Source organism: Desmodus rotundus, chromosome 4 (genome assembly GCF_022682495.2).
Source record: "Desmodus rotundus isolate HL8 chromosome 4, HLdesRot8A.1, whole genome shotgun sequence".
NCBI lineage: Eukaryota > Metazoa > Chordata > Mammalia > Chiroptera > Phyllostomidae > Desmodus > Desmodus rotundus.
In genome coordinates, this window is record NC_071390.1 from 359,578 (window position 1) to 371,919 (window position 12,342).

A 12,342-nucleotide genomic window follows, 5' to 3' on the forward strand; every position below is an offset into this window, starting at 1 on the left:
GATGTGAAATGTGTCCACTCAGGTTTTATGTCTTGTGTTTCTCCAAGGCTCCTGCTATGAAGCCCACAGGGCAGGTTCTCAAGGAGAAACGGGAAACCATGGCCCCAGCCCACCCGTGAGGCGGAGGGGGCCCAGGAAACTCACCTGCCTGCACTCAGGTTCCAGGAGAGATGCCTTCCCAGGTGAGCAGGAAAGAGGGGAGAACGAGGTCACTGCGGGTTGTCGGCCCCCAAACCCCCGCCTCCTGCCCGCTGTCCCCACGGGAGCCTCCCGCAGAGTGACGGCCAGCCCAGCACCCCTCCCAGGGCTGGCTTGTCTGGGTGGCATTTCAGAGACGGAAGGCCAGACGTCCTGGCCATAGGCTCACGCCCAGTGGGAACAGACCTGCCCCAGCTGAGTCTTTGACCTGAGCTGGCCTCAGTCCAGGTTCAAGAACAATCCAAGTGGCCAGCAGGGTGCCAGGCTCACTGGTGGGCGTGTCTTCCTGCAAGGGGGCTGCCACCGTGGAGGGCAAGGGCCTCATTGGCCCGGACCAGGCACCTAGCAGGGAACCCACAGGCACCACCCTCCTCGCCCGCTCATCACTGTTCCTGTGGGCGTGACTGTCCCTGGCGAGGGTGACCTGTGACACAGTGGGCCACACCCAGACTCTCAGCATCCCACCCTGCCATGGCTGTCATCTCTGAGGGAGGCGGGCGTCCCTGCCCCCAACTCTCGGCCCCAGGTCAGCAGGGTTCCCTCCTCCTGCGGCTGCTGAGGCCCGTGTGACCGCGCAGTGATGCTGGGGGGACCTCGGCCACCTGGGCTCGGGGCTGCGGGGAGACTCCGGGACGAGGCCCAGCAGCCCGTCTCTGTACATGGATTCCACCAGCACGCCCCTGCCAGCCTCGTTCCCCTCTCCAGGCCCCCCCTTTGTTGTTCCTCCACTCACTGAAAAATTTTTTACTTTGAAATTTTTGTACAGTGACAAAATACGCCGAGCGTGAAAGTTACTGTTTAACCGTTTCCCGTCACGCAGTCCAGGGGCGTTAGGTACACGTGATGCGCGGCTGGCGCCCCCACCCCCAGAATTTCCTCACCCCCCAGAATGACACTCTGTCCCCATCTCTCACTTCCTGCGCCCCCGCCCCCATCCTGTGGCTCTGCCTCCCCAGGGGCCTCGTGGGAGTGGATGCACCCAGCGTGTGCCCTGTGTCAGCTCAGCTCCCTGAGCCCAGGCCCTCCCAGCCCCTCTGGCGGCAGCAGGGGTCAGGGTTTCCGTCCATTTTGTCCGAAGGCTGAACGATATTCCACTGTGGATGGGGTGGCCACACTGTGCTTGTCTGTTTACCCTCGAGGGACACCCGGGCTGCTTCCACCTCTCGGCAAGGTGACCGGCGCTGCTATGAACACGGGCGTGCACGTGTGTGCGTCCCTGCAGCCAGTCCTGTGGGTCTCTGCCCAGAGGTGACCTTGCTGTCTTCCCCGGCTGCTGCCTCGGTTTACCTTCCTACCCACAGCGCGCAGGGGTTCTGATCCCTCCACGTCCTCACCAACACTCACTGTTTCCTCTTCTTTTTTAAAAAAATATGTTTTATTGATTATGCTATTAGTTGTCCCATTTCCCACCTTTATTCCCCTCTGCCCTGCACACCCCCTCCCACCCGCATTTCCTCTTTTTAGTTCATGTCCATGGGTCATACATGTTTTATGGCTTCTCCATTTCCCATACTATTCTTACCCCCCCCCATCTATCTTCTACTTGCCATTTATGCTACTTATTCTCTGTACCTTCCCCCCCTCCCCCCGTCTCCTCCTCCCGCTCCCCTGTTGATAACCCTCCATGTGATCTCCATTTCTGTGGTTCTGTTCCTGCTCTAGTTGTTTGCTTACTTTTTGTTTTATTTTAGGTTCGGTTGTTAGTAGCTGTGAGTTTGTTGTCATTTTACTGTTCATATTTTTTTTATCTTCTTTTTCTTAGATAAGTCCCTTTAACATTTCATAGAATAAGGGCTTGGTGATGATGAACTCCTTTAACTTGACCTTATCTGAGAAGCACTTTATCTGCCCTTCCATTCTAAATGATAGCTTTGCTGGAGAGAGTCATCTTGGATGTAGGTCCTTGCCTTTCATGACTTGGAATACTTCTTTCCAGCCCCCTCTTGCCTATAAGGTTTCTGTTGAGAAATCAGCTGACAGTCTTATGGGAACTCCTTTGTAGTGAACTGTGTCCTTTTCTCTTGCTGTTTTTAAGATTCTCTCCTTATTGTTAATCTTGGCTAATGTAATTATGATGTGTCTTGGTGTGTTCCTCCTTGGGTCCAACTTCTTTGGGACTCTCTGAGCTTCCTGGACTTCCTGGAAGTCTATTTCCTTTGCCAGATTAGGGAAGTTCTCCTTCATTATTTGTTCAAATAAGTTTTCAATTCTTGCTCCTCCTCTTCTCCTTCTGGCACCCCTATAATTCAGAATTGGAACGTTTAAAGATGTCCTGGAGGTTCCTAAGCTTCCTGGTTTTTTTTTGAATTCTTGTTTCTTTATTCTGTTCTGGTTGGATGTTTCTTTCTTCCTTCTGGTCCACACTATTGATTTGAGTCCTGGTTTCCTTCCCATCATTGTTGGTTCCCTGTGCATTTTCTTTTATTTCACTTGTCATAGCCTTCATTTTTTCATCTAATTTGCGACCATACTCAACCAATTCTGTGAGCATCCTGATTACCAGTGTTTTGAACTGTGTATCTGATAGGTTGGCTATCTCTTCGTTGCTTAGTTGTATTTTTTCTAGAGCTTTGATCTGTTCTTTCATTTGGGCCATTTTTTTTTTTTTTTGTCTTGGCACGCCTATTAAGTAAAGGGGCGGAGCCTTGGGTGTTCCCCTGAGTGGGGCTGCCCACGTGGCTGTGCTGTGACGCTGTACGTGGGGGAGGGTCTGAGAAGGAGCAGTGGCGTTTGCTCCTGTCTCTGTCGGCTCTCAGTCACGTCCCCCACTACCCACAAGCAAAGTGGGCCCTTCTGGTGCTGATTCCTGCATGGGTGGGGGAGCTTGTGTACGTTCTAGGCCCCTGTGGGTCTCTCCAACGAACTCCCCTTGGAGGCTGGGAGTTTCTCCTGCTGCCACAACCCCCACAGGTGTTTTCAGTCAGAGGCTTTGAAGCTTTATTTCCCCACTGCAACCCTGGGATGTAGGTCTGTCTTGCTCCCCAGTTGTTCCTCCCCGTTTATCTTCACGTGAATGTGGGACCGACCAGTCCGCAGTCCACTGCCTCGCCGGGTCCTCCAGCGGCTGCCTTGCCCCGAGTCCTCTCCGCCGGGCTGCCCGTCTCTGCTTCTCCTACTGGTCTGGGTGAGTGTTTCTTCTTTATCTCCTTGGTTGTCAGACTTCCATACGGTTCGATTTTCCCTCAGTTATGGTTGTTTCTTGTTTTTAATTTTGTTGTTGTCCTTCTTTTGGTTGTATGAGGAGGCACAGTGTATCTACCTGTACCTCCATCTTGGCCGGAAGTCTGATTCCGTTTTTCTCTTCTTAAGAATCTTAATTTTTATAAAAGTCGTCAGAGGGGGTGTGAAGCAGCATCTCGTGGTTTTAATTTGCTTTTCCCTGACAATGAATAATGTTGACCATGTTTTCACCTACTTTTTAGCCATTTTTACATTTTCTTTGGAGGACTGTCTGTCTGCTGAAGTCCCTTCCTTGTGTGTGTGGCGGGGCTGCCGGCCACGCTGTTGCTGAGTTTGGGGTGGATTCTGCATCCAACTCAGATCAGACTCACGACCTGCAAGCGCTTCCATCCGCCTGTCCTTGGACGCACGGATGCGTGGCGTGTCGGTGACGTCCCCTGTGCTCATTTTCACTGTGACTGCCTGTGTGCCTGCTGTCACACACAGGAATCAGCACCAGCCCAGTGCGGGGAACTTCCCCATTTTCTTCTGGGAGTTTTAAAGTCCCCCCTCCCCAGTGCAGGTGTTCGACATTTTGTTTGGTTTCTGAGCACGGCGGCAGGGGCGGGTGGCTTCATTCTTCTGCGCGGGGGCGTCCACTGTTCCTGGCTGTATCTGTTGGGAGCACTGTCCCCTCGCATTGGTGGTCTCAGCCCCCCATCCAACCACAGCTGTGCAGGCTCATTTCCGGGCTTTCTGTACTGTCCCTCGGCCATGTCTGCCCCAGGCCAGCACTGAATTGGCCTGGTTACTGCGGCTCCGTGGTGAACGCTGATGTCAGGAGCTGGCTTGCGCCAGCCCTGTGCTTCCCCACGGCTGCTTGGGTCACTCGGGGTTCCTTGAGATTCATGTGAGTTCTGGGGATGGGTTTTTTCTTTTTTTGTTTTTTTAAAAGATTTTATGTATACATTAATTTTTTTAGAGGGGGGGAGGGAGGAAGAAAGAGGGAGAGAAACATCAATGTGTGGTTGCCTCTTGCCCAACCCCTGCTGAAGCCCTGACTTGGCTCCCCATCCAGGCCTGTGCCCTGAGTGGGAATTGAACCGGCGACCCTTTGGTTCACAGGCCAGCACTCAGTCCACTGAGCCACACCAGCCAGGGCTCATCTTTCTGTGAAAGTCGTCACCGGGCGTCTGTCCCGTTTCACCTCAACTGCCTGTGTCCGTGTGGACGTCTGCACACCTGTTTCGTACTCTGGATTCGACTCCAATGCTGTGTCACTTCCTTTGCCGGTCACACACTCCAGCTGTGGCCTCCGGGGCTCCTCGGGGGCCCCTGTGACCTCTCGCATGCCCGTCACTGTGTTTTTCATGCGCCGGCTCATCTTGTGTTTCTCCCACGGCAGGCCCAGGACCACCACTCTTCAGGGAGCCGAGTGTGTGGTGGGCCGACCAGACCAGGACTCGTGCTGTGAGGTCAGGCGAACTGCTTGGCTTCCAGCCCCTCTTGTCGCTCTCTTGCGGCAAATGCTCGCTGTCCACTAGCCCTTGTGATCCTCCAACATCAGGACAGCCCTGCTGGGGGAGGGTCTGACCCACGTCCGTTACCAGGCCTTCTCGCCCTGGGTTGTCACCAGTGCCCACTTTGCCCCTTACCCTCCTGAGTCTCAGCTACCCCTCGGCGGGAGGAGGCAGGGCACCGGCCGTGCTGGCCACTGCTGCTCAGCGTCAGCGGTTTTCCACTCCTGGGAAAGGCCACTGCTGGTTGGGGACATTCAGCAGCTCTGAGCGGGCCTTACAGTGCACATGCAGAGTAAGGACAGGAAGTGGAAGGAAGGGGAGGGAAGCAGACCATCCCCCAGCTGGAAGCCACCCTTCCCTGGGCTGAGCTCCTGGCTCCAGCACAGTGACATCGGGCTTCTGTGTGGCCTCAGGAGCACTGTGCGCCCCGCCCTGGGCTCCTGGCGCAAAGGCCAGGCTGCCTTCCCCTCCAGGGTCCGTGGGAAGTCCTAGCCCTCCCTGGTGCACAGTGCTGGGCCCAGTGGTCTGGGTGCCCGAGGATGCAGCCTGGAGCCCTGACCCCAGGAGAGCGTGTGCCAGGACCGCTCAGGGGCAGGGGGTGGGGGGGCTGTCTGGCTGGGACCGAGTGATAAAGCGAAGCCCAGACAGTGGCCGGAGGTGGACAGGGGAAACACCGGGGACACTCAGAGGGTGCCGAAGGCCGGGAGACGTGCTTGTGTGGCTTGTGGCTCGGAGGCCAGACCGTTGACAGGTCCCCTCCCGTCTGCCACCTGGAGACCACAGGAGCCCTGCCAGGCGGGCTTGGGCCCAGACTGAGCTGACCGCCACAGCAGGTGCTTTTCAAAGGCACGCTGCCCAGGGGCTGGAGCCTGGAGGGCCGGTCGGGCCGAGGGAGCTGCACCTGCCAGAGCCACAGCCAGATGTGACCGAGCTCACCAGGATCGGGTGGCTTCCTGCCCGCTGTCACCTGGCAGCCACACGCTCCACTGACAAGGACAGAAAAGCCAATGTCTCCCCCGGAATGTGGAGGCCACATGCCAATGAGCACGGGGAGGGTGCCCTGGCTGGCGTGGGAGTCACTGGGGCGAGTGGGCACCAGGAGTGAGGGACACAGGGAGGGGCCGCTGTCCCCTGTGAGACTGGAACCCTGCTTGGACACGGGCCTCCCGCCCCCTGCTGTGGGCAGAGGCCCAGCACTCACCGGGCTCGAGGTGTCAGGGGCCCCACCGGCCTTCCGCACCCCCAGCTCCCGCACGTAGCTGTGGATGTCGGCCCCGAAGCAGTCAGCCTCGTAGAAGGCGCTGCTCCAGCCAGGGCTGCAGCTCTGGAACTCAGCAGGGCCCAGGTTCACGGCTGGGCCACCCTTCTTGGGCCGGGCCGGCCGCACCACAGCCTCCAAGTCCAAGGCCCCTTCAGCCGGCTCTGGGTCCCCTGCCTGCCGCCGGTCCTCTGTGGCCTCAGGCAGCTGCTCCCTCTCGGCTTTTACTGGCTTCTGAGGCCGAAACCCCACCTCCAAGTTGCCCCGGGACAACTCGTCTGAGTCCACATCAGACAGCGAGGGGGATGGGCATGGGGCTCTGCTGCTGTGAGTGGCCAGCGTGTCCTTCCCTGGACAGAGGACAGAGGACAGAGGAGTGGGGGAAGCAGCTGCAGGTCACTGGGAGAGTCCGCTGTGACCTGTTTACAGAGAGGCTGCAGGCACCCTGCTGGGGACACGAGGCCCTTTGGGACCACCAGGCGGCCCCACATCTGCTGTAGGGGGGCCCTTGGGGTCTGCGGTGGGGTCCCAAAAACCCCACTGTCATGTGGGGACAAAGGTGACCATGGAGATTTGAGGGAGCCCTGGCCTGCGTGCAGACAGATGCACACAATAGTCTGTCCTGTGGATGGCAGGTCAGAGCAGGTGAGGGGGGATGAGGGCCCCAAGGCCACCAGGGGGCTGCTGGGTGGGGAGGATGGCCATTCAGAGTGTGGGCACCTGAGAAGGACAGGAGAGCCACATGCAGAGGGCTTGGAGGAGTCTGCCGTGGACAGGCTTACCCAACCCCACACCTTACCTGCTCCGTGCAGCGAGGGCCGTGTGCTGGAAGGGGAGCAACCGCTGGGTGTGCTGGCTGGGCCGCCCCCCTCGGGCTGTGACCCCGCCTCCTCCGAAGCGCTGCCACCAGAGTGGAGGACATGCAGGCTCCGGGACCGTCTCCCCGCCCCCGCCCCACTCCGCAGGTCCCCTCAGCACCGTGTTGCAAGGGAAACCCCTTGCACCAGAGGCCCCCCAATCCTCCCCCTGCACAGTGACTGAGCTGGGTGAGCACAGGGGCCGATGCTCGCCCACTTAACAGCTCTGCAGTGGGCAACCCCACCTGTGCCCACATCCGCGCTTCCAGGCCCGGCCTGACTGACTGTCACGGGCGCCCCCCTCCCAGGGCACACGGAGCCCTGTGGCACAGATTCCTTGTGTGTCCATTTTGGGTCCATGGACGCCTGTCCTAGGGCTAGGACGGCTGTGGTCTGCCCTGAGGTGGGTTCACGGGGCGTGCACTGTGCTATGACCCTGGGGTTGAAGGGCTGTGAGGACCGCCGTGTGGCCTCATGGCTCCCACAGCAGAAGCTGAGCTCCTGCATGCCCTGTGGCCTGCTGTGTGGTCACCTGGGCAGGCAGGGCTGCAGCGGGGTGCAGGGCTGGCCTGGGATCAGTGTGCTGGGCTGATCCAGGCTGCTCTGTGGGTCACCTCCCTTGCCATCTGTAGCCCTGGGGGTGGTGGGCCGGGCACTGGCATCCCGGAGCACCAGGGGGCAGTCTGTGAAGGGGGGGTGGAGCAGGGGCAGACATGGTTTCCTGCAGGGACCTCCCTCTGGGGGCCCCAGTCATCTGCCTCCTCCAGCCAGTCCCTGAGCAGGGAGATGCTCCTCCTGGTCCCCTGGGGCCCCACAGCCCCACTTTTCTGCTCTAAAGGGGCAGGTACCAGAATGGAAAACTAGGGGCAGGTGGGCTTCAGGCTGTGGGAGGGGTCCTCAGGGGGGCATGGAGCGAGCGTGGCCGGTGCGCCTGGGGAGCTGCCTTGGGGACCCAGCAAGGGCACTCACCTCGTGGGGGGCGACGTCCTGCCGTTCACCACTTGGAAAAGGTTCTGCAGCAGCTTCTCCCCCCAGTAGAGGTCACAGAACTTCTCGGCGATGGCCCCACAGAAGGTGGCGTAGGTGAGGTCTTTCAAGGCATAAATGTATTCCCCTGGTGGTGCGAGGGGCGTGGGGTAAATTTAAATGCGGGTGAGCTGTGTTGGGGGTCCCCTACTTTCCTCAGGAACGAGGCTGGTCTCAGGCTGGGGTGGGCAGGCAGCTGGGCTCTGCGACCCTCTTTGCTGCCAGATGACCCCTGGGGGCCCCAGTTCTGTCCTCTGCTGCAGGGGAGTGGGACCCCCTCTGTGGCGACCAAAGTCCCTCACGCTGACCTGCCCCCTGTGGCCTCCATACCCATGATCAGCGCCTCCAGCCCGTGGTCCAGGTAGCCGTCGAAGGCGAACTCCTCCCGGATGAGGCGTGTGGCCTCCTGCAGCGATGGGCAGGCCGTGCTCCTGGGGGCAGGCGACATGTCCATGCCAGACGGACACGGCTTGCGGTCTGCTGGCCGGGGTCTCTCGGGGTGACTGTCTGTGGTACCACTGGGGCTGTCTGGACTTGCCTTGGCCAGGGAGGGACTGAGGGGGGCTGATAGGGGACTCTGGGGCTCCTGGCCAGGGCCCTTGGGGGCCTTGCTCCTGGGTGGCTTGGCCGGGCGGTGCAGGCCCTGGTGGGCTGTGGGAGGCCCTGGGATGCGGGGCCTGAGGCCACCAGAAGTGTCTCCGGGGGGGACCGGCTTCTGTGCCTTTGGGGGTGGGGCTGGGGCAGAAGACTGAGGTGTTGCCGATGAGGTGGGAGCTGGGGGGCAGGGGCTGCCCTGGGCTGCCCTGCTTGGCACTAGTTCTCTGAGGGGTCCTGAGGCTGGGTGTCCTGAGCCAGGCCCAGGAGCCAGCTGGTCAGGCATCTCTGAGCTGGTGGCCGTGGCCTGGCCCTCAGGATCCTTCTTCCCATCCATGTCCTTGTCCAGCCTGCCTTTCCTCTCCTCCGGCTCCTCTGCCGTCCCCAAGGACCCGGCAGGTGTGTCCCTGTGAGCAGAGAGAGTGCTCAGGAGGGGCTCCAGGACGCAGCCAACTCCTGGCCACACCTGCCACTCACCTGGCTGCATTCGCTTCTGGTGGGAGGACTATGGGCTTGAAGTGCGTGGCTGCAGAGGTGGAAGCCAGGGGCAGCTGGGAGGCCCCTACGGAGCAGGAGGGTTGAGCAGGCATGAGCCCCTGCATGGCCATGAGCCTGGCGTCGCTGCCGACCTTCGTGAAGCCTGGGACAAAATTGGGGTGAGTGTGGGTGGGGGTGGCTCCACGCCATGCTAGGCTGAGGTGGTTCCTCTAGCCACCAGGGGGTGCTGTGACCCTGTCCACAGTCCCCAGATGCACTGGACTTCCCAGCCCCTTGGGGAAAGAAGACTTCACCAAGAGAGGCCCAGCCCAGGGCGGCTGGTGCTGGGAGGGGGCGGAAGCAATGAAAAGCCCCACAAACGAGATGGGGCAGGCGCCACAGAGGCAGGACACAGTGGGCCCTGTGGAAGGGGCACGGGGTGGGACCAGAACTGGGGGGTTGGCAGTGAGGATGTGTGAGGGTGTGGGTCAGAGCTGCTGCATGGTGGTTGGTGACATGGGAGAGAACTGGGGGCCGGGCGTTTAGAAGAAACTGAGGCAGAGAGGGGGACCAGGCTGGTCAGGGGTCCCAGCAGGGTGCAGGTGCAGCGCCTCACTCTGGTGGGCAGCAGGGCCATGGGGCAGGGCAGCCTAGCCCCAGGGGACCCACCTGAGCTGCGCCTGGGATCGGGCTCTGTGCCAGGGGTCAGCTCGAGCATCGAGAATGCATTCTGGAGACTGATGGTCTCTTCCTCCTGGTCGACCTGGGGCAGAAGGACACGGCCCCGTGGCGGTGACGCCATGGGCCCAGGGTGCTCGGTGAGCACTGTGCTCCAGCTGTGGCTGACTCACAGAGCTGGGCCTGCTTCTCTCTGGGGTGGGAGCCTTGGCGGAACTTGCGTCCTGACCCAACAGGGTTTGGTGGGTCTCCAGGGCACGGGACTGTGCTCCGTCCGAGGCCCCGGGGGTGCAGCCTGCCCGTCTGCTGCCTGAGGCAGCCCACAGGAGCGTGTAAATGATGTGGCTACCCAAGGGTCTGTGGGTGGGACACCTGGGTGTGCCCCTGCCCTGGGTCAGCAGGGCCAGGGCATGCAGCTGCCGCTCACGACGGTGGGAAGGCTGAGAAGAACATCACGTCGGAGTTCCCCTCCCTGCACTCTACAGTAAACGGTGGACTCCTCGCCAGTAAACGATGAGACCCTCGCCTCCTGGGGCCCCAGGGCTGGCTCAGGGGTTTGCACCTGAGCCTTGGAAGTGGCCCCCGTACCTTACAGGTAGATGCCCTCAGGTGGGCTAAAATCTCCCTGCTGTCCATGCCTCGCTGGAGGAGGTAGCTGCCACAGACCTGAAACCAAGGACACAGGCCACATGTCTGGCATGCAGAGATGTGGGCGGCTCGGCCACCAGCCCCATGTCACACCAGACTGGACAGGAGCCTGTCAGCGAGCGCTGTGGGGCCCCTGGGGCTCCTTTACAGGAAGACCAGGGATAGCCAGGCCGGCAACCCATGGTGAGCATGGGTGCCCACACACCAAGCGCTCTCCTCCCGGCATGTCCTCAGCAGGGATAAAAACCGGACGGAAGGGGCCATGGCCTCTCTGTCCTGCTGACAGCCACTCGCACACAGGGGCAGCTGCCGGTGGCCCAGTGCTGAGACAGAGGCTCGAGGATGCATGGCCTTCTGGGCTGTCCCTCTAGAAACTGTGAGGAAGGGTGAACTCTCAGAATCACGGCCAGCAGGGGCAGAAGCTACCAGCTTGCGCATGCCCAGAGGCACCCCCAAAACCTCGGCCCAGAACAGTGATTCCCCAACAACGACAGCGAAGGGAGCTGACCCAGGCGAGCCTGAGTCCGTGGGGCCAGGACAAGGCAGACAAGGCTCCCGAGACCCCCTGGAGACTAAGCAGGCGTCTGTCCCTTATTCTGAGACTCTGCAGGAAGAAACGTGTCCCCTGTCAGTGAAGCTACGTGCCCCACAAGCTCCAACACTTTCGTTTCCGGGGGGCAGACAGGCCCTCACACCCAGGCTGCAGCCCCAAAGCCATCTCCCCATCTGCACTCGGCTTCTCCTTCTGAAGGTCCTGTAGCCCCAGGTCAGGGAAACAACAGCAGGACTCCCCCTGCGCTTGTCAGTTGTAAGGAGGATCCCCCCACTCCTCCTGGCCTGCACAGGGTGAGGAGGCAGGATGACCCAGAGGAGGGTGGGGAAGTCAGGTTGGGGGGGGAATCTGCTCCTCCCTGGCAGGGCCTCAGGGCAGGGTCTGGGCTGGCCCGCTGTTCTGAGGGGATGCTGGGGTTACCTTGCTGGCCTCAGCCACTGACGGCCGCTCCTGGGCGCTACATCTGGCCATTTCCAGCAGAAGGGTCTTGAGCCTGCGTGGCAGGGCCAGCTTGTGGTCTCGGGGGACGCCGAACTTGGCCGCTGTCCACAGCACCGCGGCCACACAGTACACCGAGGCCTGGGGAGGGGAGAAACCAGCCATGCTCAGCAGACGGGTCCTGGTCCCAACAGAGCCACCCCCTGCTGGGACCCCACGGGCACCTCCTCGGAGCCTGGAGCCCCCTGGCCCCCAGGTGCGTGTTTAACGAGTGGCCACGGGCCCTAAACACTCTGGGCAGAGCCGGCAACTCGTTGTCTGAGGCCACGAGTCCCCTGAACCAGGCAGCACTGCTGAGCGGCCAACAGGCTCTCTGAACGCAAACACGCACGCGTGAGTCTGTTCCGCGTTCACTGACATGAAGCACGTGTGGCACGCGGTGTGTTCGCAAAGACGCGCACGCCGATGTTCAGTGCGGCAGTGTGCACGGGGCCCGACACGGGGACGCCTGGATGGAGGGCTGGACGAGGTCGATGCGGTGCGGGCGTGCTAGGGACACCACTCAGCCGGAAGGGAGGGCCACATGCTGCCCTGTGCCGCCACGTGGGTGCACCTGGAGGACACCACCTGGGCGAAGTCCGTCAGCAGGAAAAGCCAAGCACCGTGTGATTCCACTCACCTGTGGGACGTAAAACGGAAACTCACAGACACGGACAGTGTGGTGGAGACGGGGGGGGGGGGGGGGGGGGAGGGGCAGGAGGGGCAGGAACGGGCAACGACGTGGGGACGGCGGGTGGTCTGACTGGGTGGCAGCACAGACTGCGACGTTAGATGATGCCTCTCAGAACTGTACACCTGAAACCCACGTGATCTGATTCACCACCCCCCCCCCCCCCCCCGCCCCCGACACGGGCAAACGGGTGTGGAGCACATGGT

General features: G+C 60.8%; 1 protein-coding gene across 4 annotated transcripts in view; it reads right to left on the minus strand.

Moving 5' to 3' along the window:
* KNDC1 (kinase non-catalytic C-lobe domain containing 1) overlaps nucleotides 1-12,342 on the minus strand; it is a 43,139-nt gene that overhangs the window by 13,186 nt on the left and 17,611 nt on the right. Inside the window, exons 10-18 of one of the 4 annotated variants that reach the window (XM_045191653.2) lie at nucleotides 11,389-11,547; nucleotides 10,356-10,433; nucleotides 9,759-9,852; nucleotides 9,090-9,252; nucleotides 8,349-9,019; nucleotides 7,962-8,106; nucleotides 6,935-7,035; nucleotides 6,079-6,485; nucleotides 145-174 (exon numbers count right to left, since the gene is read on the minus strand). In XM_045191653.2, coding sequence (XP_045047588.2) covers nucleotides 145-174; nucleotides 6,079-6,485; nucleotides 6,935-7,035; nucleotides 7,962-8,106; nucleotides 8,349-9,019; nucleotides 9,090-9,252; nucleotides 9,759-9,852; nucleotides 10,356-10,433; nucleotides 11,389-11,547 — 1,848 coding nt within the window. Of the gene's footprint in view, nucleotides 1-144; nucleotides 175-6,078; nucleotides 6,486-6,934; nucleotides 7,036-7,961; nucleotides 8,107-8,348; nucleotides 9,020-9,089; nucleotides 9,253-9,758; nucleotides 9,853-10,355; nucleotides 10,434-11,388; nucleotides 11,548-11,797; nucleotides 11,915-11,952; nucleotides 12,086-12,342 lie in introns of those variants that run through there. The other 3 variants (XM_045191654.2, XR_006654866.2, XM_045191655.2) reach the window with 3 other exon arrangements.